Genomic DNA, 23,209 nt, shown 5'->3' on the forward strand with positions numbered 1-23,209 from the left:
AATCCTTCAGGCAAGGATGTTACTTGTCCTAATCCTTCAGACAAACTCTCCTTCGGCAAGGATGTTACTTGTCCTAATCCTTCAGACAATCTCTCCTTCGTCAGGATATGATTTGTCCTAATCCTTCAGACAAACTCTCCTTCGGCAAGGATGTTACTTGTCCTAATCCTTCAGGCAAGGATGTTACTTGTCCCAATCCTCCAGACAAACTCTCCTTCGGCAAGGATGTTACTTGTCCTAATCCTTCAGGCAAGGATGTTACTTGTCCCAATCCTTCAGACAAGATCTCCTTCGGCAAGGATGTTACTTGTCCTCATCCTTCAGACAAGATCTCCTTCGGCAAGGATGTTACTTGTCCTAATCCTTAAGACAAGATCTCCTTCGGCAAGGATGTTACTTGTCCTAATCCTTAAGACAAGATCTCCTTCGGCAAGGATGTTACTTGTCCTAATCCTTAAGACAAGATCTCCTTCGGCAAGGATGTTACTTGTCCTAATCCTTAAGACAAGATCTCCTTCGGCAAGGATGTTACTTGTCCTCATCCTTCAGACAAGATCTCCTTCGGCAAGGATGTTACTTGTCCTCATCCTTCAGACAAGATCTCCTTCGGCATGGAGTGTGATTTGTCCTAATCCTTAAGACAAGATCTCCTTCGGCAAGGATGTTACTTGTCCTAATCCTTCAGACAAGATCTCCTTTGGCAAGGATGTTACTTGTCCTCATCCTTCAGACAAGATCTCCTTCGGCATGGATGCGATTTGTCCTAATCCTTAAGACAATGATCCTTTGGCCAGGATGCGACTTTTCTACTAGCGGTTAGTAGCCTATTCCAGCGCACTCTCCTTCTATTTGTACGATACTAATTTGAAACCAGATGGCAAAGCAGCGCCAGGAGTACCGCGCACTGCTGCCATCATCCTCGACCAAAGAAACCAATTCCACAACAATATAACATATAACAATCAGCTGCTTGGATTTATGTGACAGGAGTACTGGTCTGCTGTAAAAGCAGTTCTCTTGGATTAACCATGTCCTCGTAAGGTTTCGATAGGAGGATGGGGGACACGGACGGGGAGGAAAGCCCTGATGTCAGGCGCCGGAAGCCGCCAGGTAAGACTAGCACGACATCAACACAATTCTTGTGCATCACTATCTTAGGTTACTATTAGTATTTTTGTTCTAATAGTTATTGTTGCAACAGTTTTAGGCTATAACCACTAACTTTGGGGCCGTCGCCGTGACCTATTTCAACTTACATTGAAATAATATTCACTAGATAGGGACAAACATTTCCAACCAAATTAATATCATCGTTTTTCTGATTCAGGGTGATCTATATACGCCTCCTCATAATATAAATCGAAGTATGAGGCTACGAATTAATTGAAAGGGATGGGAATTGGGTAAAAATATCAATTTGCTGCTAGAATATGTGACGATCTGATTTTGACAGACGAGATAAAAGATTTATCAGTTTTATGTCATTGCACTTTCTGTTTGGCAGTCAAAACCAAATTGTTTGAGATATTTGCAAATTCTGGTAAGTATACTTTTGATAGAATGGAGGCAAATGTAGTCCAAGATGTTAGTTAAGCTGTAGATGTGATGAACACCTAGCTGCCTGGGTTAGCTTTCTCTAAACGATCATGGTTTCAAGAGAAAAAAAATGTGTATCCTGAAAAAAACATCTACACTGATTCTTTAATAAGCACAAAAATCCTTTTGGGTTTCCGTTGTCTCCATATAATCATGCTTACGATCTGCATCTTGGATAATTCGCATTTCATACATTTTTTCTCATCCATTTGTGAATGTTTTGCTTGTTCAATATGGATTATGGCAAAAGCTATAACAAGTCTTGATTATGGGCAGTAAAACTGCTTGATGTTTATTTTCAAAATGATACCATAAGTTCTTTATATACGTTGTGGTTACCGATAGTCCCTACCGAAAAGACCAGCATTCGCGTATTATCACACTTTGTAATCAATCATGGTATTGTTCAGTGCATACAGCATGGCCATGATTGAGTACGGAGGTTGTTGTTGGTTTTACTTGTCACCTGACAGGAAGTCCCACATTATTTCTGCTTGAGGAAGGCGTGAATGAGATGCATGCGAGAGATCTGCTTAATGATGGTTCATCAAACGTACAAAAAAATGCGCGAACCCATTGCTGGGTCAATTGCAACTTTCAGTCAGAGCTTATAAATGCTGTGAATTATTTACCATGGCAGCTGATTACATAAAATTGGCCGTCTGGCGGCTAAACTATGGTTAATATGGTTTCTGTCGTAAATGTCCATCAATTTTGCATGTTTTTTTAAAGAATTCATTTCCTCTGAGCATTTTGCACTATCTATTCTTAGAAATATTCTTTTTAATGTTTTCCACTAAAACCATCTTTTCTTCACTCTTGAGGCCGCTCCGTTTGGGTGCATGGGGTGATTAAGGTCTATGAGTTCGTTTTTAAGGACAATCCGCGGTTTGCAGGACCCCGGACTTCGCCAAGTTTTAGAGAATTTGCGTTCGTCATAACTGCTGTACAACAATGCTTATTTCTCTTTACCTGAACCACAAGAAAATACGGTATACAGGAACGGCAAAAACGGTTTTGATACATAAATTCGTCAAAATGCTGATGTGTAATACAGTGGTCTGGTTTTGTTTGCGCTCTTACTCATGAGGTTCTCACCGGAAATCGATACCAAGTCGTGTTAACTACATGACATACATGTTATTGAAGCCAAACCAGTCGTGCACGCCATGGAAGCCGCGCAAACAGGCTGTTGCCAATGTACATAAAACAGGCTTTGAAATATACACAGGGAGATATATAACAGTACACAAAGTAATGTGTTTCAATAGTATGTATCACAAAGCAAATAACAAACTATCCCATGCAGCTGAACGCATGCGGAAGGAGAGAACTGGATAGAATACGTTGATGGATTATAATTAAAAGATACTGATAGGTGCATCAGTTGTTCGTCCCAGGCAAGGTTCAACGTTTTCCCCAGCAAGGATGTCGTTTTCTCTCCAGACAGCAGTCGGTTACTTTTTTATACAAATTTTACATGATAAAGGGCTTCATTCCTTCAGTTCGTGTGATTTATTGAGAAAAAAGGAATTCTGGTGAAGAGAACGTTGAACCGGGGATGAGCAGATGGAATTTCTAAAGGAACATCCTGCAAATTTTCAGTTTCTACAGTACAAAATAATATAACCTTTAAAAATGAACATAAATCAAATCAATTTTAGCAGATCATATTATGCAGCAATGCCATTCTTTTGATGTAACCAACCATTTTACGCATTACAGACGACATTTGATGTTCTTTTCTGATGGTGTTTTAGGTTTCATATCACCGTAAAGGGCAACTACACTACATTGTGTGTTGCTGATAGTGATGTGCTGAAAGAGCATCATTATTTTATGTCAGTAGAGGGACCATTAGTGGTAGACAGAGTCTATGATAATGAAAATGGATTGACACACTAATGAACTAATTAGATCAAGAGGAACAGGGAAAAGTGAATTATGTCCTGTGTTGATTAAGGATAAATATTTGGCTGATGGGTATGAAAGGACAGTGTTTGGTGCGAGACACCTTAAGGGTATGATGCATCGATATTTAGTTTGCAACCCGAATAATGGATGTAGAGGAGACACGAGGTATTCATATATTGGAAGATCGAGGTATCCGGTCACTGCCCGCGGTCACTCTCAGACTTCTGCGCCACTCAGGAATGAAGATTCGGGTCTGATGGCGTAGCGACTCAAACATTGATGGATCAAGACCGGTAATCATGGAGGATACATCATCATTGGTCATATAGTCAAACTAACATTAAATCTACCATAAAGCCATGGTGATGGCTGAATCTTGAGTATTGGAGTATTTAAAGATTAGAAAGATCTTGAGTATTTTTTCGCGAATTACTCGGTACGCAAATATTTGCCATCAGATTAATCTGTGCCCCAAAAAATATGGCGCGATCAAAAAAGATGGAATTCAATCGCCAACGAATCCAAGAGATTTCTCACCAAGTCCTCATTAAGTCCTCTCTTATTCTACTACAGATCAGCTGTACACTCCTCTCAACCCGCCTGTTGTGCTGCCAATCAATAACTTGAGTAGATAGACTGATTGCAGCAAATCGATAAAGTCACATAATACGGTATTCATCAAGAAATTAATTAATCTCATGTTATCGATGTACGTGAGATGAGTCGGATGCTATGACGTGGGATGCTATGAGAAACATTCTGTTAAACGTGTACATGTATATCAATCAATAGTTACAGTACAACAGTTTTTATTACTATCCACCATACCAAGTATGCATACTTGACCATACACATACCCGTATAGCCTTCCACCACAATATAAAACTGGGGATACATCAACATGTGGAGGTCTTGATGGAGTGACAGTCAAGGATCATTTCCTCAGTTCTACTGAGTTTTTGCATCTTGATACACAATGTTCCGAGCTCGCACAGACCCTTTAACAACCTCTAGACTGTATGTTATAAAGGCATGGATTGGAAACCCAGGAAAGATGCTATTCGAAAATTACTTCGAACTCCGTATCAGTGCCTGTATGAATGCTAATAATTTGATCAAATATCTTTTATCACTGATGTTACTGCATGCGCTAGAAGTGACATGAGGCAAATTCCCTAGTCGGGATCTAATCTACTTCAATAATGGCTGCAGGCCTGTCTGCACTTTGAAACACCTTCGTTCAAGTATATCGATACCTTGATATTGGATGCCTGATAAAACCTGATCAATTCACCTTGATTGTTCCTAAATACTTCAATCTGCAGTCGTTGATCATGGTGATGTTCCGTTGGTATTTACATTAACTGTGAGGATGATGAAAGACTTGCATCCTCAGAACGGCGATCGCCTCGGTTTGGTCGTCTTTGCAGGGGTAGATGTATTCGGTGGCTGCATGCTTTCTCTGACGGCAGGGTTATCCAGAAGGTCATAGCATTAGCCTTGAACTGCTGATGCTAACTATACATATGTATGTTTTAATGTCTACCTTTGCTTCGTGTTGTACATTAACCCTGATACAACGAACAGGTAGGCCTAGGATCCAATGACGTTTCCATACTGTTTCCGTTAGCTTGTTGCCATTTTGCAAACGTAAACGCTACTATGCGCTACAGAATATTCTAAGATGCTGTGAATGCCAACATCAACGTAGCAAACGCCGTGGGATCTCTTACAACTGTCCTTTACCAGGGCTACTTAGTCAAGCCTTTTAGCTAGGCACACTAACCGGAAAAGCTGGCGACGATAATGAACATATACCAACATCAACAATGCTTGGTGGTCCTAGGAGAAGGGATGGTCATGGTTCATACTCGCTTTTTCATTTTCCTGATATATGTACATGTAGTTTTAGCAAGACTTCATACGAATCTCTCATCATCCTGGATACTTCGTACTAGGCTGACACTCCAGGCAGTCCCATCACCATAGCAGCCACAAGCCTCTATAACATCGCATTCCATCATGGATTTATGATCACATGTTCGTTAGCCATCCAATTTCCATCTAAGCGATCCATTCCCGATAGCTAAAGCAGCTTGTTAGCTCATGTGTACCACCATGGCTAATGAACGCCACAAACATCAGGTAAACTTCTTAAGAAATTTGTGTCGCAGGTCATTACCAATCATGTTGTTTTTTTTATTTACACAAGGTACAGCCTTATTATCCCAGTGACGCCATTACCGCATTTATTTGAAACCGAAAGAGACTGGGCGGTCGAAAATACCAACTAGCATAATATATGACGATGAGAAACATTCATCGTGCCGCATATGAACGATGCCAGATTCGGTTATTCCTCTCGCATATCAAGTTATTGAAGATTGCCTTCCGGTTCAGTTCACAGCTCTGGCTGACATCCGTGAACAATATCTCCCCTGAGTGGCATAACAAATATCATGTCTGTGCAATACTAGAGCCAGTGCTTTGCCAAGCAATTCAAATCAATATTTTCGAGGAAAAGAATACATGACATTGTGAATCAAATTGATGAAAAGAACAGTAATATACTATGCACATCTAATCGTCAAAAACGATAAACTGTGACATGCCATGCATTGGCAGATTGAAATTGTAGCGTTCCATTTTACCCATCCAATGCATTGAGCTTAATGCAAGGATGCGCAAGTTGCTAGCCCATTGGATCTGAAAGTGGTAACCGTTTGCCAGTCGCTGCGACCTGCGACGAAGCCATGACAACATCAAATCCTCCAAAGGGTCCTATGTCTACCCGAGACTTTTCGCCGGTGATTCACACTCCTCTACATCTGCATGCCACTTAACCAAGGAAAAACACAACTTGCCTCTTCATTTTTAAACTGTTAACGAAGTCCTAGGATGTTATTTTTCCCCAAGCCAATGAACACCATCTGTTCTCCAACAAGAGTTACCTCGAAGCAATATCGATCCAATATTCATGGTAACTCCAAATGGAGTGACGACTGAATATAAAGCAGTTCTAAACAGATTCTGGGGAAAATTCGGTGATTCGTTTTTGCTGCGTTTTTTTAGGTTGTAGTATCCTAATGGAATACTGATCTGACATGGTCATGACTATGAAATCATTGACAAGTTCTGGACTGTTCCTTATGTACTTGTGTCTTTGTAGCACTAGCCGGAAAGTCACTTCCAAGCTTGCTTTGTATACGCGTCGCAACCCAGGTGTCAATATGTGTTGAGACAAGATTCAAAATGAGTCCCAACTTGATGTCAATAGTCTCATTCATAAAGAAACAATCATATTCTTTCGAAAGTCGTATTGTCCATTTGAACGATGTTAGTTTCCATTCTGCAATGCTCAAAGAAGCAACGGCACACCAACAAATGCTCTTCCTGTTGGTAATCGATTGACCAGACTGTTGGTCGTCTGAGACTGCCTTGACAAGACTCATCACCTGCTCCCTTTTAGATTTAAGAGTCGCCTCGAGCTCAAGGTCACTTAACAAGATTGATTGAATACCATAGCAACAGCCAATGAAGCGAGAGGCTGATACCACTGCTAGAGGGGCAGGCAATAAGCCGGTTTCGGAATATTAGCAGTATTTAGCTTGGCTATTTCTCGACGATCTAAATGTCATTTCGAGGAGATTGGTTATGCGTATAGCGTGCCACATTGGTTTTGCTTTAAGAGAGAAGCAGTGGGATTGGGCCTCCATATCAATGGGCATGTCGAGGTATGTGTTGATGCAGAATGGGCCCATCATCATCAGTTCAACAATTCGAACGTCCAAGCTTAACCAAAAGATGAACTTGAGGTTAGGCGTTCAACATACATGTATGTCTTCTTTACAACCACCCCCGTTAGGGAAACAGTACGTGGACATGTTCCATCCTCTTCTGGAAAACCCATTAATTCCTGGCCTTGCATTTTGACTTGGATGGCTGCTGAAATAATTGAGTAATCTACACGAGCTGTCACTCTCGTCTGTTCCTCAGTGAAAGCCAGCCCTGTAGCTCAAAGCTGGCGGGATAATGGATTGAGTGATAATACAGAGCGAAGGCAAAAGAAGACACATACCAGTTAGCTACTGCAATGAGTGCTGCTGTTCAATCCCAAATACCTCCCTGAAATCAATAACCATCAGACCATGGATACCAGCATAAGCGTTCCTTAAGTGTTTCTCACTCCATTGGAGAAAATCACATTATCATCTTTGACGGGTCGTGGAGTAGCTACAGTCTCATAATCTATTGGATTTAACCATGAGACATGTAGATTTACTGAGTATTTTCAAGCGTTAAAATGCTAATTGTTTATCTTGCTGATAAACTTTGCAATTGGTCGGGTGCTTTGCGGTGTCAGTTACAGCAATACAAAATTTATAGAAAGAACTGGGAACAGGTATAGAAGTAAAGCATTGGCTGCATTCCCAAAAGATTGGCCTCGGTAGAATAGCTGTTAATCCAAGTGAAAGTGAAAGTTGGGATGTTTACCTATGCCTAGGAAACAGTTCATTGTTTGGCAAATCCATACAGAAACCCTTTTCTATATCTACACGTTTCACTCTTACGGAAGTACTGGTAAACCTTCCTTCCCAATTAGCTCCGTTTGGGCTGATTAGCAAGCTTCCTTTCCGTAGGATCGAGTTTAAGCAAATCGAAACAGTTGTTCGCTTCTTGACATTTCTATTGCTGTACTGTGAATGACATTTCACAAACCGCAATGAAGTTACCAATGGTAACGGATAAACCTCTTCTTTTACTCCTTGGCATTTCAAGGCGAATTGTGCTGGCAGGTGAAGAGAGTCGAGAACTGCTACTAGTAATCAAACCTAAGGTATCCTAGTTGTGCAAAACCATTTGAGGTTTTACACGTTTAAGTCAGTTAGAGTAAAGCCTGTGGACTAATCGGCTCATCACAGTTGACGAGGAATATCATCTTCCCGTCTGTCCATCGGATGTACAGATAAACATTTAGCTAAAGATCAGTCAAAATAATGGTTCATTCATGTTTCGTATGGATAGAATAAATAAATGAGTTGTAAATACATTCTGGGGAAAGTTCGGTAACGTTGTTACTCCAATGGAATATTTGGGTCGTAGCAGTATAAACCTATAGGAACACTGATCTGGCATAGTTCGGTACCGAGCCCCCGAGCCCCCGAGCCCCCGAGCCCCCCCCCCCCCCCCCCTCCCTGGGTCTTAGGCAATTGCATTCGATGACGCTTCATATTTTTGCAAAAGAATAACGAATCAGCAAAATGGTTAAGTGGCTTAAACCTTGCAAATAAACATAATAATATTTCCAGGGCCTACATCTTTCTTCACCACTAACTTTATATTCATTCATGATAATGATATTTGGTTCTAGTTTATATTGATCGGATTTAAGTGCCCAGTCAACAATTAGGTCATAACTATTGAACGAATGTCGACCACGCTGTTTAATGTATATCTGAGTTGTAGCGGTATGACAGGGGTCGATATGCAACAACGTGCTTTTAGTGCTTAGGAAAGCATATTGTCGAATGGTATGGAATATGCTTTTTGTGGTGGTGCTAAATATAATCCTGGCTGGAGTCGAATTATAAGTGCCAATGGCGAAGCTAGTGAGTTACCTGAGGCATCTTTATTATGCAAGCTTGTATAAGGACCAAGATGAAGGTTTGTACTCTGACTTTGGATGGATGTAGCGTATGGTGGTAGACTGCTTGTTGTTGCGCTAACAACGTGCTTTCATCCTGACACCCAGTCAGAGCCCTTGAGGGACATCGCTTTATCATACTCTCGGCACGCTCTGTCGAAGGACGAATTCGTTCAGGCCATGCTCTGTTGTTCGAACTGCTGCCCTCAACGTTATTTATGATGATGTAGCCGCTGGCTTCTTGTTTTGCCTCCGTGACAGGTGTAAGGTCTACAAAACTTGGTGTATGCCTTTAAATGCAATTCATTTGCATGTACGTTGCCATCTTCATCTACTCTGACTCGATGTGCCGTCTACAACTTGACAGCGCGAACATGGTATTACACGGTTGTTTCTGAAAGTAACTGTTACTATACCCACGAGGCTTTTCATACTTTCAATTTTCAACCATCTTCTTTATTTTTCAGTTGACAGCGGTGGTATTTTCGGTAAGAAGTTTGCAAGTACAAGCCGCTTCGTGGTTTCAAGTAAAGTATGGATGAACACAATCCCTACGCATGACTGTGACGTGCTTCTTACATTCCCCGCCAAAACAGACGACCACACTCTCATGTGGCTGCTGGCAAGGCTCAGGAACCGGACACCGGAACTAGAAGTGCATGTTCGTCACCACAGCAACACTGGCGTCTATGGTTTCTACCTTACTGCTACATATGACAAGTGAGTTAATCTCTTCAACATTATCAGAGCTACGATGTTCAGAAAGCCCTTTTAGTAAAGGTATCCTTCAAAGACCCCCATCCATACATCCGTCTAGTTTTCTCGGGCATTGATACTGGCCACATAATAATTAAATAGTCTGATTTTCGACCCTTGATTTCAACAGCTCGTGGCGAAAGCTCAGTCCCATCCGTTGGAGAAAACAGCAATACGAGGTATCGTCTGACTCTGAGAGATAAAACACCTTTGTTGAAATGTCAACTACAGATTCTTATATTCACCTCGATAACAGTCGTCTGTCTCAGTGACAATCAGATACCTATTACATATCCGACGTATGGTTTCCAGGGAAACAGACAAAGCAACAGTGAGACAATTTTGTGCAAACTGCTAAATAATCTCAGCCGCACTGAGATACGATTGTCACGCCGGCCAATTTTTTGACATCTCGTTGAGAAGAAAGGTAAACTTTAAACGACCTGACATGAATGTCTTGTGTAATCCAGACGAATCTCCCCGCAAACGTCTGTGCTAGAATGTACGAGTAATCTGATTAAACTTTCAAGATGCGTGAGTCGGTGACACGCGCACACATGAAACATGACGTAAAAAGGATCTTGCTCTGCGGAAGACAAAAAGCAGAAAGCTGAACTAGAAGCAAGATCCGAACAGCCTGGATATTCCTCATGCTTCAGAGCTTATTTCCTGCCTGAAGAAAAGAAGATGCCCTTTGAGATTTAACAGTGTTTAACATTTGATGTGTGGTGAAAGTGGTTTATCTCGATCTTAGGGGATCTCCGTCAGTTTACTGCGTCGAACTAAAGGGGCCGTCATCTTGAAAGAGTAATCATTTTGTTACACGCAATACCAGAGACTTCAAAATAAAGAAACCGCAACGGGAAATCTAACTTGAAGTTAAGTGCCTGGATGCTTCGGGAGCATCTGATTTATAGACATAGGAAGATATTAGCTAAGGCATGTCGTAATGCGTAGTGAGGTAGTTTGGAAAGAGAACACTTTTCTCGCCGTGTGGCAACATGAGGATTCCAATTTCCGACACTGGTGTGATACAGACGTATGAGTATGCATGCAGTTTGTTTCTTGGCTGGTAGCTAGTCTCTTATGTATGAAAACTGGCCTGACGTTACGATCGGAGGCGTCATGGCCGTTGATAGTGCCGATTGGTCGAAAAAACCGCCAAAAAAGAGTATGCCGGCTTTCACCAATCTGAGCGTTTCATGGTTTACATTTATAGTTTTTAAGCTGGAGCTAGTGTGAACTCTTGATGCAGTTGGCTTACAAAAGTTGTTTTGGAAAGCCACTAAAAAAGTAATATGTCTGTGCTTTTCCAGGGTTCACAGAAATATGACCCGTTGCTTTTTTACATTGCAAACCTGATATAAAACCACCGGTATCTCAGCAATTTTGGCAAGGTTTCATAATTACACTGTCTCAGGAAGGGTAGGCCTATCATATGTACATTGCAGATTCCAATAAAAAATGCTTAATACTCATGTGAGCTCTACTGGGTATCTTTTTCCCCAACCAGAATTTATTCTATAATCCTCAACATTTAATATATGTAATGTCATGTTTGCTATTCATTGGGAAACCGACCGTAACAGCATGGTCCGTGTTACCATCCTGACTCCCAGGTTTTTTTATATCGCTCAGCCCTGGGGCCCATATATGATGTCGTTGCGCAAACACATGGACTGGTACAGTGTGGAGTGTAAACGTCAATATGACTTGCTGAGGTCGTTTGTAGTATACTGTGGATCTTGCCACATTGCTGTCGGATGAATAACTCATCAGAAATCAGTTAATTGTATCATTGCAGCTTACTCAAAGGTGCTGAAGAACTCGAGCTGAAGAAATCCCTCAAGACAGAATACGGCGGCGGAATGAAAGAGTTCGAATACAATGACAGGGATTGTTACCAACATTCGGATGAAGAGGACGTGTTCTTGACGAGTCAGGAGAGGCAGATTATTGTACGGCACATGTTGTATAATCTTCGGGCCATAACTGGTGATAACCTAAATGGCAAGATACGCTTCCTAGAAGGCCAGGCTATCGGTGAGTGAAGTCTTTTACCGTAATCAGTAAGTGGTAAGTGGTAGGAGGTAAGTCGTAAGTGTAAGTGGTAGGTTTCATTCAGGAGAGGCAGATTGTTGCACGGCACATGCTGTGCAACCTCATGACCTCTGGACCTGCGAGAGGCCGAATCGAAATAATAAGATACGCTTCCTAAAAGGACAAGTTATTGGTAGTGTACGTAAATTGTGCTTTTGAACATAATACGTGATATCTGTTAACGTGATATTAGGTTATCATCGACATCATCAAGAGTTGGAGATAACAGGTAGCAGCAAAATGAGGTTATAGTCGAGTTGGCTTTATTGACAACAAACATACTAACGCTATGAAATGCTTTAATATGAATATTGCTAACCTGTCTTGTTAAAAATCTTCAGAAAGGTTGAAATGTTCTTGTTGAAGCAGGATTATGTAGCCTTAGTATGCTTGTTGTCAATAAAGTTCAACTCATTTCAGTTTGCCTTATCACTGCTACCTGTTGTATGCTCGTGTTTTCGAGCCTGGAGGCTGTATGTTTCATGAAAAACTACATCCAGGGTTTCTTTCTCATATCGGGTTTAAAGGAATGACGGGCACCTCTCAAAATATATTTCCTTTCCGTCACCACCGACTACTTTTAAAGGAGTATTGTTTTTACCACTGACTCTGAAGAAACCCACTAAATAAATTGCTTACTCTGTAACAGAATACTATGTAATCAAAGGTAAAGCCATACCAATAATAGAACATGATAAACAATTGGGATACTGCAATAGCAATGCCGTATGTATTCCTTTGTGATATTGGAAATTGTAACAGCCAAGCATAAAATAGATATTTCTACCTTTTTGTCTTTTCAGTGCCCAAACTTCTGACAAGGAAGGTGATATCTCAAGTCCTTCCATTGCACTGCAGTAGTGATCTGACGAACTTGAGGAAGACATGGGTGCAGGCTTTCTTCCAAAAACAACCACTTGGCAAGTAATGCATCTAAAGGTTTCAAACCGAAACACATATCAGCTACTTGACGGTTTAAGTACTCTTGAAGTGAGATCTTCACAAAACCTGCATATGTAATTAAACTGTAGGCCGAAACTTCTCACATTAGTTCATCAGATTGAATAATGCTGGTTACGGATGATGACTCGCCGTGCTCTATTGTGGCATATGAAATTGAGGGGTGAAAGGAGGTCAACAAATACCTTTCACCCCTACAAAATTTCTTGGACAAAGGATTCCGGAGAATACTGTGGCCCAAAACTGCATGGCGTATTAAATTGGATAAGCCAGAGTGCTTCTGCTGTTGCCGTATTATACGTGGTAACGAGTTGATGACTGAGTACAAGTTTTTCTCTAATAAACTGATTGATGTCTTATGATGTATCTACTTATGTTTCTTTACAGGTAAAATCTGTGAATATTTCGGAGTAAAGATTGCCATGTATTTCGCTTATCTCGGTCATTACACCCTTGCCCTCATGCTACCAGCTATATTCGGTATCTTCATATGGACATTCCCTAGCAAGGATCAGGTAAGTGGTTCTTGCAGTTTGGTCTGGAGTTTGGTAGTGTACAAAACCATTAGGGTAGAAAGAGAAGACGGGCAGCTTAATGTTCCGGGAGCTTGTGTCTTCTAATTAGTGGTGCATCCGGCCCTCCAGAAGACGACATGATCTCAAATAGAAATTGCTATGCCATACATTATTCTGAGCTTGGGGAACACCTCGAAAGTTATATGAAGCTATGAAGATGACGATCATGATCATAATGACGATGTCAGTGTAAACGAGGAAAATCTTTCATATTAATAATAATTGAAAATCTGCTTATTTACAGGAAGTTGAAGACATCTGGTTCGTCGTCTTTGCATTGTTCAATGTTTTCTGGGCCACGCTGTATCTCGAACATTGGAAACGAAGAAGTAGTGAGTTAGCTTACCAATGGGGAACTCTGGATCAGGGCCCTGAACTCCTGGTAGAACCCCGGCCTCTCTTTACAGTAAGTATCATATAGCGTGAACAGAAAGAATTTGTCATAATATCGAAGAGATTCTTTGTAGTCCATCTCTGGAACCTTATAATGAAGCCGGCTTTTACCCACGAAAAAGCGTAACATTTTCTGTGAGCTTCTTTTCATTCTTTTCAGGGAGAGTTGAAGGTCAACGAAGTGACCGGCCGCCAGGAGTTTTACTACCCTCCCTGGAAACGCCACCTATTTCGCTACCTGGTGACTTTCCCTGTGATAGCTGTTTGCCTATTGGTTGTGTTAATTAGTATGCTGCTAGTGTTCCAAGTGGACGATTGGATGTTGGCTAAAATAAAAGCGGGGGATTTGCCGAAATTTTGCAAGTTTGGCCCAAAGATTCTCCTGGCACTGACAATAGGTATCCTTGATGATATGTACAAGAAGATAGCGTACTGGCTCAACGATTCAGGTGAGAGGGCGTACATATGCCCAAGAATTGATCAAGACTAAGAACAAAAATACCACAGTCTGACACTGGCAATAGAGTGCTGTACAAGATCACTGTGTCTTCAGATAGTCCGTGTTAATTATTGATATGACACATCTCTGCCAACTCGTACAGAAACAAATCAAATATTTTTGACCCGAAAGAATGGCCGGATTTTAAGAGCATTCTAGCCCATCAACTGAAGCAAAGAGACGAGCAAAGTGGTTCATGGTGAGGCTGGGGTAATACATCAAACAGAAAGAGTTTGCAGGATCGTTGCTTTCAACCGCACATAGCTATTAAATAAGGTAAATGATGAAAAAACTGGGTAATTCCCTCTGGGATGATGGAAGTTCATACTCGAACATGATGGCGCTAAGAAACAAGGGGAGGAACGTGATAACAGGATGATTCATTTCATTCCCGTGACACAATTAAGTGTAGACTACAAAATGCTTCAGATGAGAGTAACTTTTTTCATTATTCTTCCAGAAAACTACAGAGAAGATCGATCATACGAAAATCATCTCATCATTAAGTTAGTTTGTGTGAGTATTGCAATATAAACCATTATACTAAAACATTGCCTGCATTCAGCTTCCGCTAATTAATTAGTTTGTGTGAGTCAAGGTTGTATGTTATATACCATTCACGACTGAAGCAATGCCTGGTATTCAACATCGGTATAAATACCATTCAGTGACTATACCATTAAATTAAGTTAGTTTGTATGACTATAGCCTGTGTGGTATTAACTCTTCGGTAAACAATTGTCGGACAATATATCGTATGGATTTTACATCATCCAAAATTTCAATTTGAAAACCAGGTTTTCACAGCTGCTTGCTTCTCGGGTCATCTGCATGAGGTGATGTGTGATTAAATATCGTTTATTTCAGTGTTCATATATCAACTGTGTTTTATGAGATGAATTTCATTAAAATCAATATCTAAATTTATGGGAATAACATGCTTTGTTTGCCGATATCAATTCCATTCACACTGCTAACAGACAGTACTTATATCAAGTCAACAGAACGTGAGGAAGGTGAAAGTTCTGTCACGTGTATCAGGTCCAGCTAAAACTAACATATTACATTAAGCCCGTAGCACACTAGCCGCCAACTTCGGCGTTCACAAGCGTTTTTTGCCGCAAGAGTCCTGAACGCCTGAAAAATCCCTAGTCTGCTACGAACGGCGTCGGCGAACGCGACTTGCAGCCACTTGGCGCAACTAAACGCCAAATATCTAACATGTTTGATTTTTGACGCGTGTCGCCGCGTTTGAACGCAAGAAGAAGCCAGGTGTGCTACGGATTGCCGCCTGACTTGGCGTCGGCGGCGACGCTATGGCCAATCAGTATGCGACTTGATGTCACATGATTTCAAAATGGCAGCCTAAAGTGGCGGAAAAGACGCTGGGCATGTGTGTCTGACCGGCCGGGATCCACTGGCCGCCAACTTCGGCGTCGAGAGGCGCCAGCCGAACGCATCTTGTCGCCAAAGTTGGTGGCAAGTGTGCTGCGGGCTTTACGTTTATTGCCCTTGCCGGTTTGGGCATATCGACCACCATGAAAGCTGTTTCGTGGGGTCGATGTTATCAAGATTTGCCCGGATAACCCTTTTGATAAGACAATAGAACAATGGGAACTTCGGCCTTGGTGCGAGCGGGCTTTGTTCAAAGACAATAGATTCCCATGGGTCGATGTTATCAAGATTTGCCCGGATAACCCTTTTGATAAGACAAAAGAACAATGGGAACTTCGGCCTTTGTGCGAGCGGGCTTTGTTCAAAGACAATAGATTGTTCGTTGGGCTAGGCCCGATTACTGTGAGGTAAGGGGGAAAATAACGTTATGTGTTGAACTGGGTGTGTCAAAATATATGTGAGAGTATTGGACCCTGGTCACTCGGATTCTGACACGACTTGACTTTTCTTTTCAGTTCCAATTCGTCAACTCATTCCTCTCCTTGTTTTATATTGCGTTTTATCTCGGAGATATGAATAGATTGAAAGAGGTGAGTTGATAGCATAGCCGTCTTCCTAAAAAAGTTGGCACGCGGTTTCAAAGCACTGGTATGCGAAAAAATTGCTCGCCAGGATTTGACGATTCCTTCATAAAACATATGTCGAAAGCTTCTAGTTACACTGGCTTGATTTTTAACAAAAGCCGCATATTGAATGTTCTCCACAATGATTTCAGCAACTTGCGGCCCTCCTCATTACGCGACAAGTTGTTGGTAACTTCAAGGAAGCGCTTTTGCCGTACATCATTGAGAAGGTGAAGCTATTCCAATTAGGCTACAAGATGACGGCAAACATTAGCCCAGACACATTAGATAAGGAAATGATGCACATGATAGGCAAGAAGGCGAAGGGTAGGTCAAACGGTGTTGGCTGTAAAATGGGGTGCAGTGGTATTACCGATATTTGAAATTACATGTACCTGTACCTCTGCGGTCGTGGGTTCGACATTAGGTCGGGGCACGTATTTATGTGATAGAAAGGACAAGGAGGGGCTTTCTTCTCGGGTCTCCTGTTTTCAACTACAAGTAATACTACATTAGCAATCACCCAATTTTGTTTGCTGTTGACGCTCAACTCTAAACCACATAACTCTAAACGGTTGTTTACCGCAAATATACCATTTGTACCTTTACTTGAAGTGGTATACAATTCAATAATGGCCGAATGAGAAATTGCTATCAAAATCACAAAATACTTTCCATGTTAGTGAGTCCAACATGCTCTACAATCTCACCTACAAACATGATATTGGCACGCTTATGAAACTCTATATGATTCCAGGCAATGGTGATCCTTCGCTAACAGATGACACCAACAGGGCAACCACCCCTGTCCCTGGCGGCGTGGAAGAGATCAGCTTTCCTTCATTAGAGAAGGAATGCAGCACGGAGGGAGCAACGTGTCCCAAGAAGGAAGAGAACCACACACCTACCACGCAAGTCCCGCCGGAGTTTGGCTGTCTTGATGTCTCATACAGTGGACCTCAGCTAACTCAAGCTGAGGTGGAATCGGCAATGAAGTTGGTACGCCATGCAGTTTCTGTCTGTCCGATAATCCAAAGATAATCTAGGCATGATATGTGTTGCATGGATATGATATGTAAAGACAACAAGCCCCTCAGATCGGATGTTATAGCGATAAAAAGCCACAATTTTCGCGTCCTTGATATTATCTTTCTGCCTACCTTCTCAATTCGAAAACAGAAGACCGGTATTGAAACGCATGAGATGCTTTCAAAAGCACTAAAACATCACTGTCGACCTATTAGTTGTTGCCCGAGTTTGATTGGCAGAACGCCATCTTGACATAAGAAACAATTTCCCTTCTTACTTTCTCTCCCTCTATTTCATGATTCTTATCTATCTGATCTATTGGTTACTTAATGCCTTTCAAAGAATTCTTTGCATCAAATAATTCTTCTCTCCTAAACACCGCCACAACCTCACTATTCTGCTCTATTTTTGGGTGGGCGAAGATGCCTCCCTGTTCCAATCGGGCATAAATGTCACCTGGAGACCTCTAACTGGAACCCTAGCTTCTTCCTATAGTGCCCCTTTAGAACCGCAGTTCACTTTTTCAGCCGGCTGAGGGATTGGGTTTCTTTCGGTCTCTTGATCTTTGTCAGGTACCGTAATTTGGTGGTCTTAGTGATTGTGTTCAATGTGGTCAAAACGGGAGTAAGCAATTCTTGGCGTTGCTACTTTATGTCTAAAAAGGTCTGTTTCTCCATGTTAGCGTTTCACGCCGTGCATCCCGTACAGTGCTTTTGTCTGTGTCGATTAACGTTTCGTAAACCACGTGCGTGACACGATATTGGGGATAGGCCTTAAATGTTCCGTTGTCCTTGCCGTCCGTTGATTTATTTGAAATATCGTTATACTCCCCAACAGACGTCATATTCGGTACCGGTAAGATTATTTCAGATCTTGAGGGAGACGGCGTATCATTCATCGGGTACATGAAGCTGGATCTTCACGATCAAACTGCATGATATGTCTGAAAACAACGTCTAACATTAGTCTGTCAGTTGTTTGAAGACTGTTGCCTGGACACAACGAACATTTGCCTGAAAACTCCCAGCATGCTGCCGTTTGATTGTCTGAAAAACGTGTTCATCATTTTTGTCAAACAGTTACTGACGACGTTTGACGGTATTGAAGTTGACGTTCGGTCTACACAGCACTTTTGACTTAAAACAAGTCCCAATATAAAAAGTTCGGCGTTGTTTTCAGACGACTTAGAAGTAGAGCGGGACACATGCTGAGTGTATTCATGACCGCGGTATAACTGTGCTGCGTAGTTGAGATGAACAATGCTGCTTCGCTTAATTGTTTAGATTTCCGCGATGAGCGGGAAGAGCCAGATTTAAACTACCTGCAAAGTGTTTGCAAGTGTTGGCAAAGACTGATACATAATAATACATGTAGAATATGGAACGTTATCTTCTAAGTGATGATGAGGTTGATGAGGTTCTGTTTTGCTTTTTGTCAGAGTCGTTTATTTCACAAGAACAGTGTTTCGCCATTTCATGTTCGCACCCGCTTCATGGGTTACATTCACAACAGTCAAATGCACAATGTACAGTTACTTTCGAGAAGAAAAACAAATGAAGAAAGATCCAGTTGTTCTCTGTAAACTCATTCTCCCATGACGTCACTTCCTTTCCAGTATGATGACACGTTTGAAGATTACTTAGAGATGTTCATCCAGTTTGGTTACGTTATCCTATTCTCATCTGCTTTCCCCCTTGCTGCGTTATGTGCCCTTCTCAACAATATCATCGAGATTAGAAGTGACGCGTTCAAGCTCTGTATGACATTCCAAAGACCTTTCGGCCAAAGGGTGGAAAATATCGGAATATGGCAGGTATAACGACCACATTTCTAAAATATTTTACTATAATTTGTATCGTGCCTAGGAAAACTGTAAATCGCTGCGGCTGGTGACATTTAGTAAATTAGTCGTGGAACGACATATTGCATTGATTTAACCGATACGGTAGAAAGTTCTTAACTTGCGAAGTGGTCGTTCAATGGAAACCGTTTGCATCTTTTAAAAGCCATTTGTCACCAAGCACTCAATATCGAACTGCCTCTCGTCAGGTGACTTCGCCCCTTGCAGTCAGTCATATAGCGAAACATGAACTTGAAATTGTCAATATATCAGTGGAATATGATGTCTCTAATCAATGCTTCATTTGGCCTTGCAGGATATGTTGGAGTTGATGGGAGTGATAGCTGTGATTGTGAACTGCGCTCTAGTAGGCATGTCTGGCCAGGTCCATCGACTCTTCCCGAACATGGGGCCAACAGAAACCATCGTCTTCATTGTAGTATTAGAGGTGAGAGGAGCGAACGAATAACGTATTGGTGATTGAGTCCGCGAATAAGAAATAATATTGCGACAAACTTACACGAACGCAGTTAGTAGCATATATAGGCGAAGAGTTTCCTACAGTGCCACACACAGGATCATGAGCAACGAACGATGTTAACTGCTATTGCTGCTAAGGTCGTCAGTCATATTACTGATCACCTCTGGTTGAGTTCATTTCGGGCTCACTTTCGATTAAATAGCCGAATCACTTAGGGTTGCTGCCAACGAAATATCACTCCTAAACAAAATATATTTCATTGGAGCAGCAGCTACCGAAATCTCATCGCACTCCTATCGCAAGTCTGTCGCAGATCCATCGCAAGCCAAACTTACAATGGATGTTTTAAGCTTCGAGGAGACGGAGAGACGTATGCCGATCTACCGTCCTTGTGTGTATACTCAGGATTGACATGCCGGTAAGTCGGCATGGGAAAGACGATTACATACTACATGTATGTGACGAACTGCGACCCAAAGGCATATTGTTCCATTGAGGTTTCATCTTGATAGTCAGCTCTAGTTGACTCTATTTCGTTGCAAACTTCGTCTTTCCAGCACATCATCCTTGCCTTCAAGTGTAGCATAGCCTATGCCATTCCTGACATTCCTTACTGGGTCGAGCAGCAGATGGCTAAATGGGAGTTTGGTCGAAGGGAAGCATTGAAGGTAAGCCCAAGATACTTGATATAAATCAGCAGTACTTAAACTATGCTATTTCCCTAGATCTGTCTTACCTCTTGCTCAACGGTTCTACTATTTGCAGGGCCCTGTCGCTTACTTAGTTTTTGTGTTTACGCTGTGATTCGCTATTGCTCATGCTAACGATGTTTCGCACCTCAAACTGACCCCCATGACGTTCATGAGGTTTTTTTGTTGCTCTTCTACGGCATGCCGTACGCGAAGTACGAAAAAGATCTGTTGGGGTCAGTTCCAAGGCGAAAGAATTATTGTTAGCATTTGGGCATACTGCGGAAAAGCTATCTTTCACTAATATATACTTATATCACACAAATTTATCCATTTGTTAATTTTGGATTGCGATTTCAAAAACGTTCTCTGTTCTGAATATAATTTCCTGCCACCAAAGATTGATAAACTAAGAATAATGCCGGGTTTATCAATTGTAGCTTTCTTACCCTATTCATCAATTTCTTTTCTTGTTTCAGGGATCGGTAAGTTCACGATTGTATGTCTAAATCAGCGTTCCATAACTGCACGATGACTTAGGTTGATTGTTGCACTAACTGTTGTTGACGTCAGTTTTGTTAGTTTGCAGGTATTACACTCCAATGCGAGGGCTTCCGTAGCGTAAAATGCGCTAATTTTGGTGGAATCAGACGTCTTACAGTATTGTTTGTTGATTGCATTTTGCACGTATCTGCTAACAAAAAGATCACTACCGTACTAACCACTTTGCAAGCGACGCATCATCGTATTTTAGTTTGTGATCACGAGAGTCTTATGCCGCCAGAGCAGCCGGGTCTACAACGTGTCTCCTCCTTTACGCATGTAATTCCGAGGATCGAGCAGTATGAATCGTTATGCCAGGGTGGTGTGAATATATCAATCACCCTTAACTCTCCCGCAGGTGCAGGGCATTTTCGTCATCCTACTCATATACACGAAAGGATGGGCGAGGTTGGTCCACTGCGTCTGGAGTGTACTCGACCTTGCTTTTAGTTGGATCGAAATCTTCCGGCGACCATTTCAGACTATTTCAAGACCTCATTATCTCAGTCTGCTTTCTTGAAATTTCAGCGCTTCCAATCAAAAAGTACGAAAGAAAAAGCCCAATCGTTGAACCATTCCAGCAGTAACGAGTCGTGTCCATCTGATACAAATAAGGTCAAGAAGTCATGATCAAGGGAGGAAAAGTAATTTGGTGATGTCAAGCGGGATTATCAGCACCGACTAATGAGTCTCGGATGTTGACGGACTCGTTCAACAGACTTGCCCTTGCCGCCAATGAGACGACCTCATGCCGGAATGTATGACTGTCTGGTTGTGCGAAGGGATCGTTTCGCCACTGTATCTCTGGAATTTGTCATAGCTAACCATGACGATAAATGTTTGTAGTCTTCACCCCAGAATCAATCATTCAAAACGTTTGATATCTTTTTCGATGATGCGCGAGTGGAACAATAAGATAATTTTGAGAGGTCGACAGCAATAAAATCAAAATGAGATAAATAAAGTAACATTTCCATTCTTGAAGTGTTCTGTCCTGCATCTTTGTCGTTGTGGTATTGAAAACAATGTGTTTGTCTCCGTCTCAGAAGTTTAGACACTTTTCAAAGTGAATGCCTTTGTTGTAAAATGTTAACTCAATGAGGAGACTGCTCGCGATTGGTATGTCATAACCAGATTTGGTTGACTGCGGATTTGTGGTTTATTACTCTATCCTTAATGGAACCACTGTTGATGCTGTCAATGTGCCATAACAGATTATGAGTATCTGGATAATAAAGGGTCATGGGTGGGGCAAAAACTGCCTCAGGATATGACCCAGAATTGGGACATATAAATTACATAAGTTATTAACCATACTGTTATCGTTTTATCACTGCCATAATATTTGTTTTCTTTCTCCTCTTTCTCCTCCTTTTGGTGTCAATTAATTCTCCAGATATTTGTATATAAGTATTTTTCTATTCCTCTGTGGATTGTCAGAAATGTTATGGTTTCCAAATAAAGAAACACCTTCAAAAGACCACCGCGTTCTTGTTCAGTGTGTTAGATGTACCGTGTCTTTAGATCATCAAGGTGCCCGGACGGATTCCGAGTGCAAAAAAAAAAGATATAAAAATGAATAAAAAAAAAAAAATTGTAAATGAGGTTTTGCTATATGACCACGCCTGAGAATGAGATTTTCTGTAAGACCTCGCCTGTGAATGAGGTTTTTCCGTACGTTCCATTCCTGTGAATGAGGTTTTTCTCAAAACTTCGCCTGTGAATGAGGTTCTTCTTGCCTGTCAATGAGGTTTTCCATAAGATCAAGCCTCGAATGGGGTACAATGTATTTCTATAAGATCTCTTCCGTGAATAAGGTTTTCCTATGAGACCCCACCAGTGAGTTAGGTTTTCTATAAAGACCTCGCCCATGAATAAGTTTTTCTCTTAGACCTTGCCTATGAATGAGGTTTTACTGTGGGATGGTGAATTTGGTTTTCAATAAGGAATTTCTATATTCGTGGTTGGTGTGAGGTGACTGATAGGGGCATCCTGCACTAACATGCCATTCCAGTTGCTACAATAAACAACTCGCATTTTTAGTCACAGCCACGCCCGAAATCCCAATTTGCCCTATTTGTTCGTTTTAAAATGACAATGGCGGGAAAAACGAGATCCAAGGGGGTCGTGGTTGGTGTGATTGATAGGGGGCATCCTACACTAGCACACCTT

General features: G+C 41.6%; 1 protein-coding gene across 3 annotated transcripts; it reads left to right on the forward strand.

Annotated features, from left to right (window-relative positions):
* Window positions 1–944: 944 nt before the first annotated feature.
* Window positions 945–22,517, forward strand: LOC135483134 (anoctamin-8-like). 3 transcript variants are annotated; one of them, XM_064763697.1, is made up of 16 exons: window positions 945–1,110; window positions 1,505–1,540; window positions 9,622–9,874; window positions 11,715–11,953; window positions 12,814–12,930; window positions 13,358–13,485; window positions 13,790–13,951; window positions 14,099–14,387; window positions 14,898–14,953; window positions 16,348–16,422; window positions 16,608–16,782; window positions 17,213–17,454; window positions 19,100–19,297; window positions 19,641–19,772; window positions 20,363–20,473; window positions 21,566–22,517. In XM_064763697.1, the coding sequence occupies exons 1-16, from the start codon at window positions 1,056–1,058 to the stop codon at window positions 21,665–21,667; spliced, it is 2,370 nt and encodes a 789-aa protein (XP_064619767.1). In that variant the 5' UTR covers window positions 945–1,055; the 3' UTR covers window positions 21,668–22,517. The 3 variants fall into 3 exon arrangements, with proteins under 3 accessions (XP_064619767.1, XP_064619769.1, XP_064619768.1); XM_064763699.1 differs by lacking the exon at window positions 1,505–1,540; XM_064763698.1 differs by lacking the exons at window positions 945–1,110; window positions 1,505–1,540 and adding an exon at window positions 8,998–9,174.
* The last annotated feature ends 692 nt before the right edge of the window (window positions 22,518–23,209 follow it).

Source organism: Lineus longissimus, chromosome 2 (assembly GCF_910592395.1).
Source record: "Lineus longissimus chromosome 2, tnLinLong1.2, whole genome shotgun sequence".
Lineage (NCBI taxonomy): Eukaryota > Metazoa > Nemertea > Pilidiophora > Heteronemertea > Lineidae > Lineus > Lineus longissimus.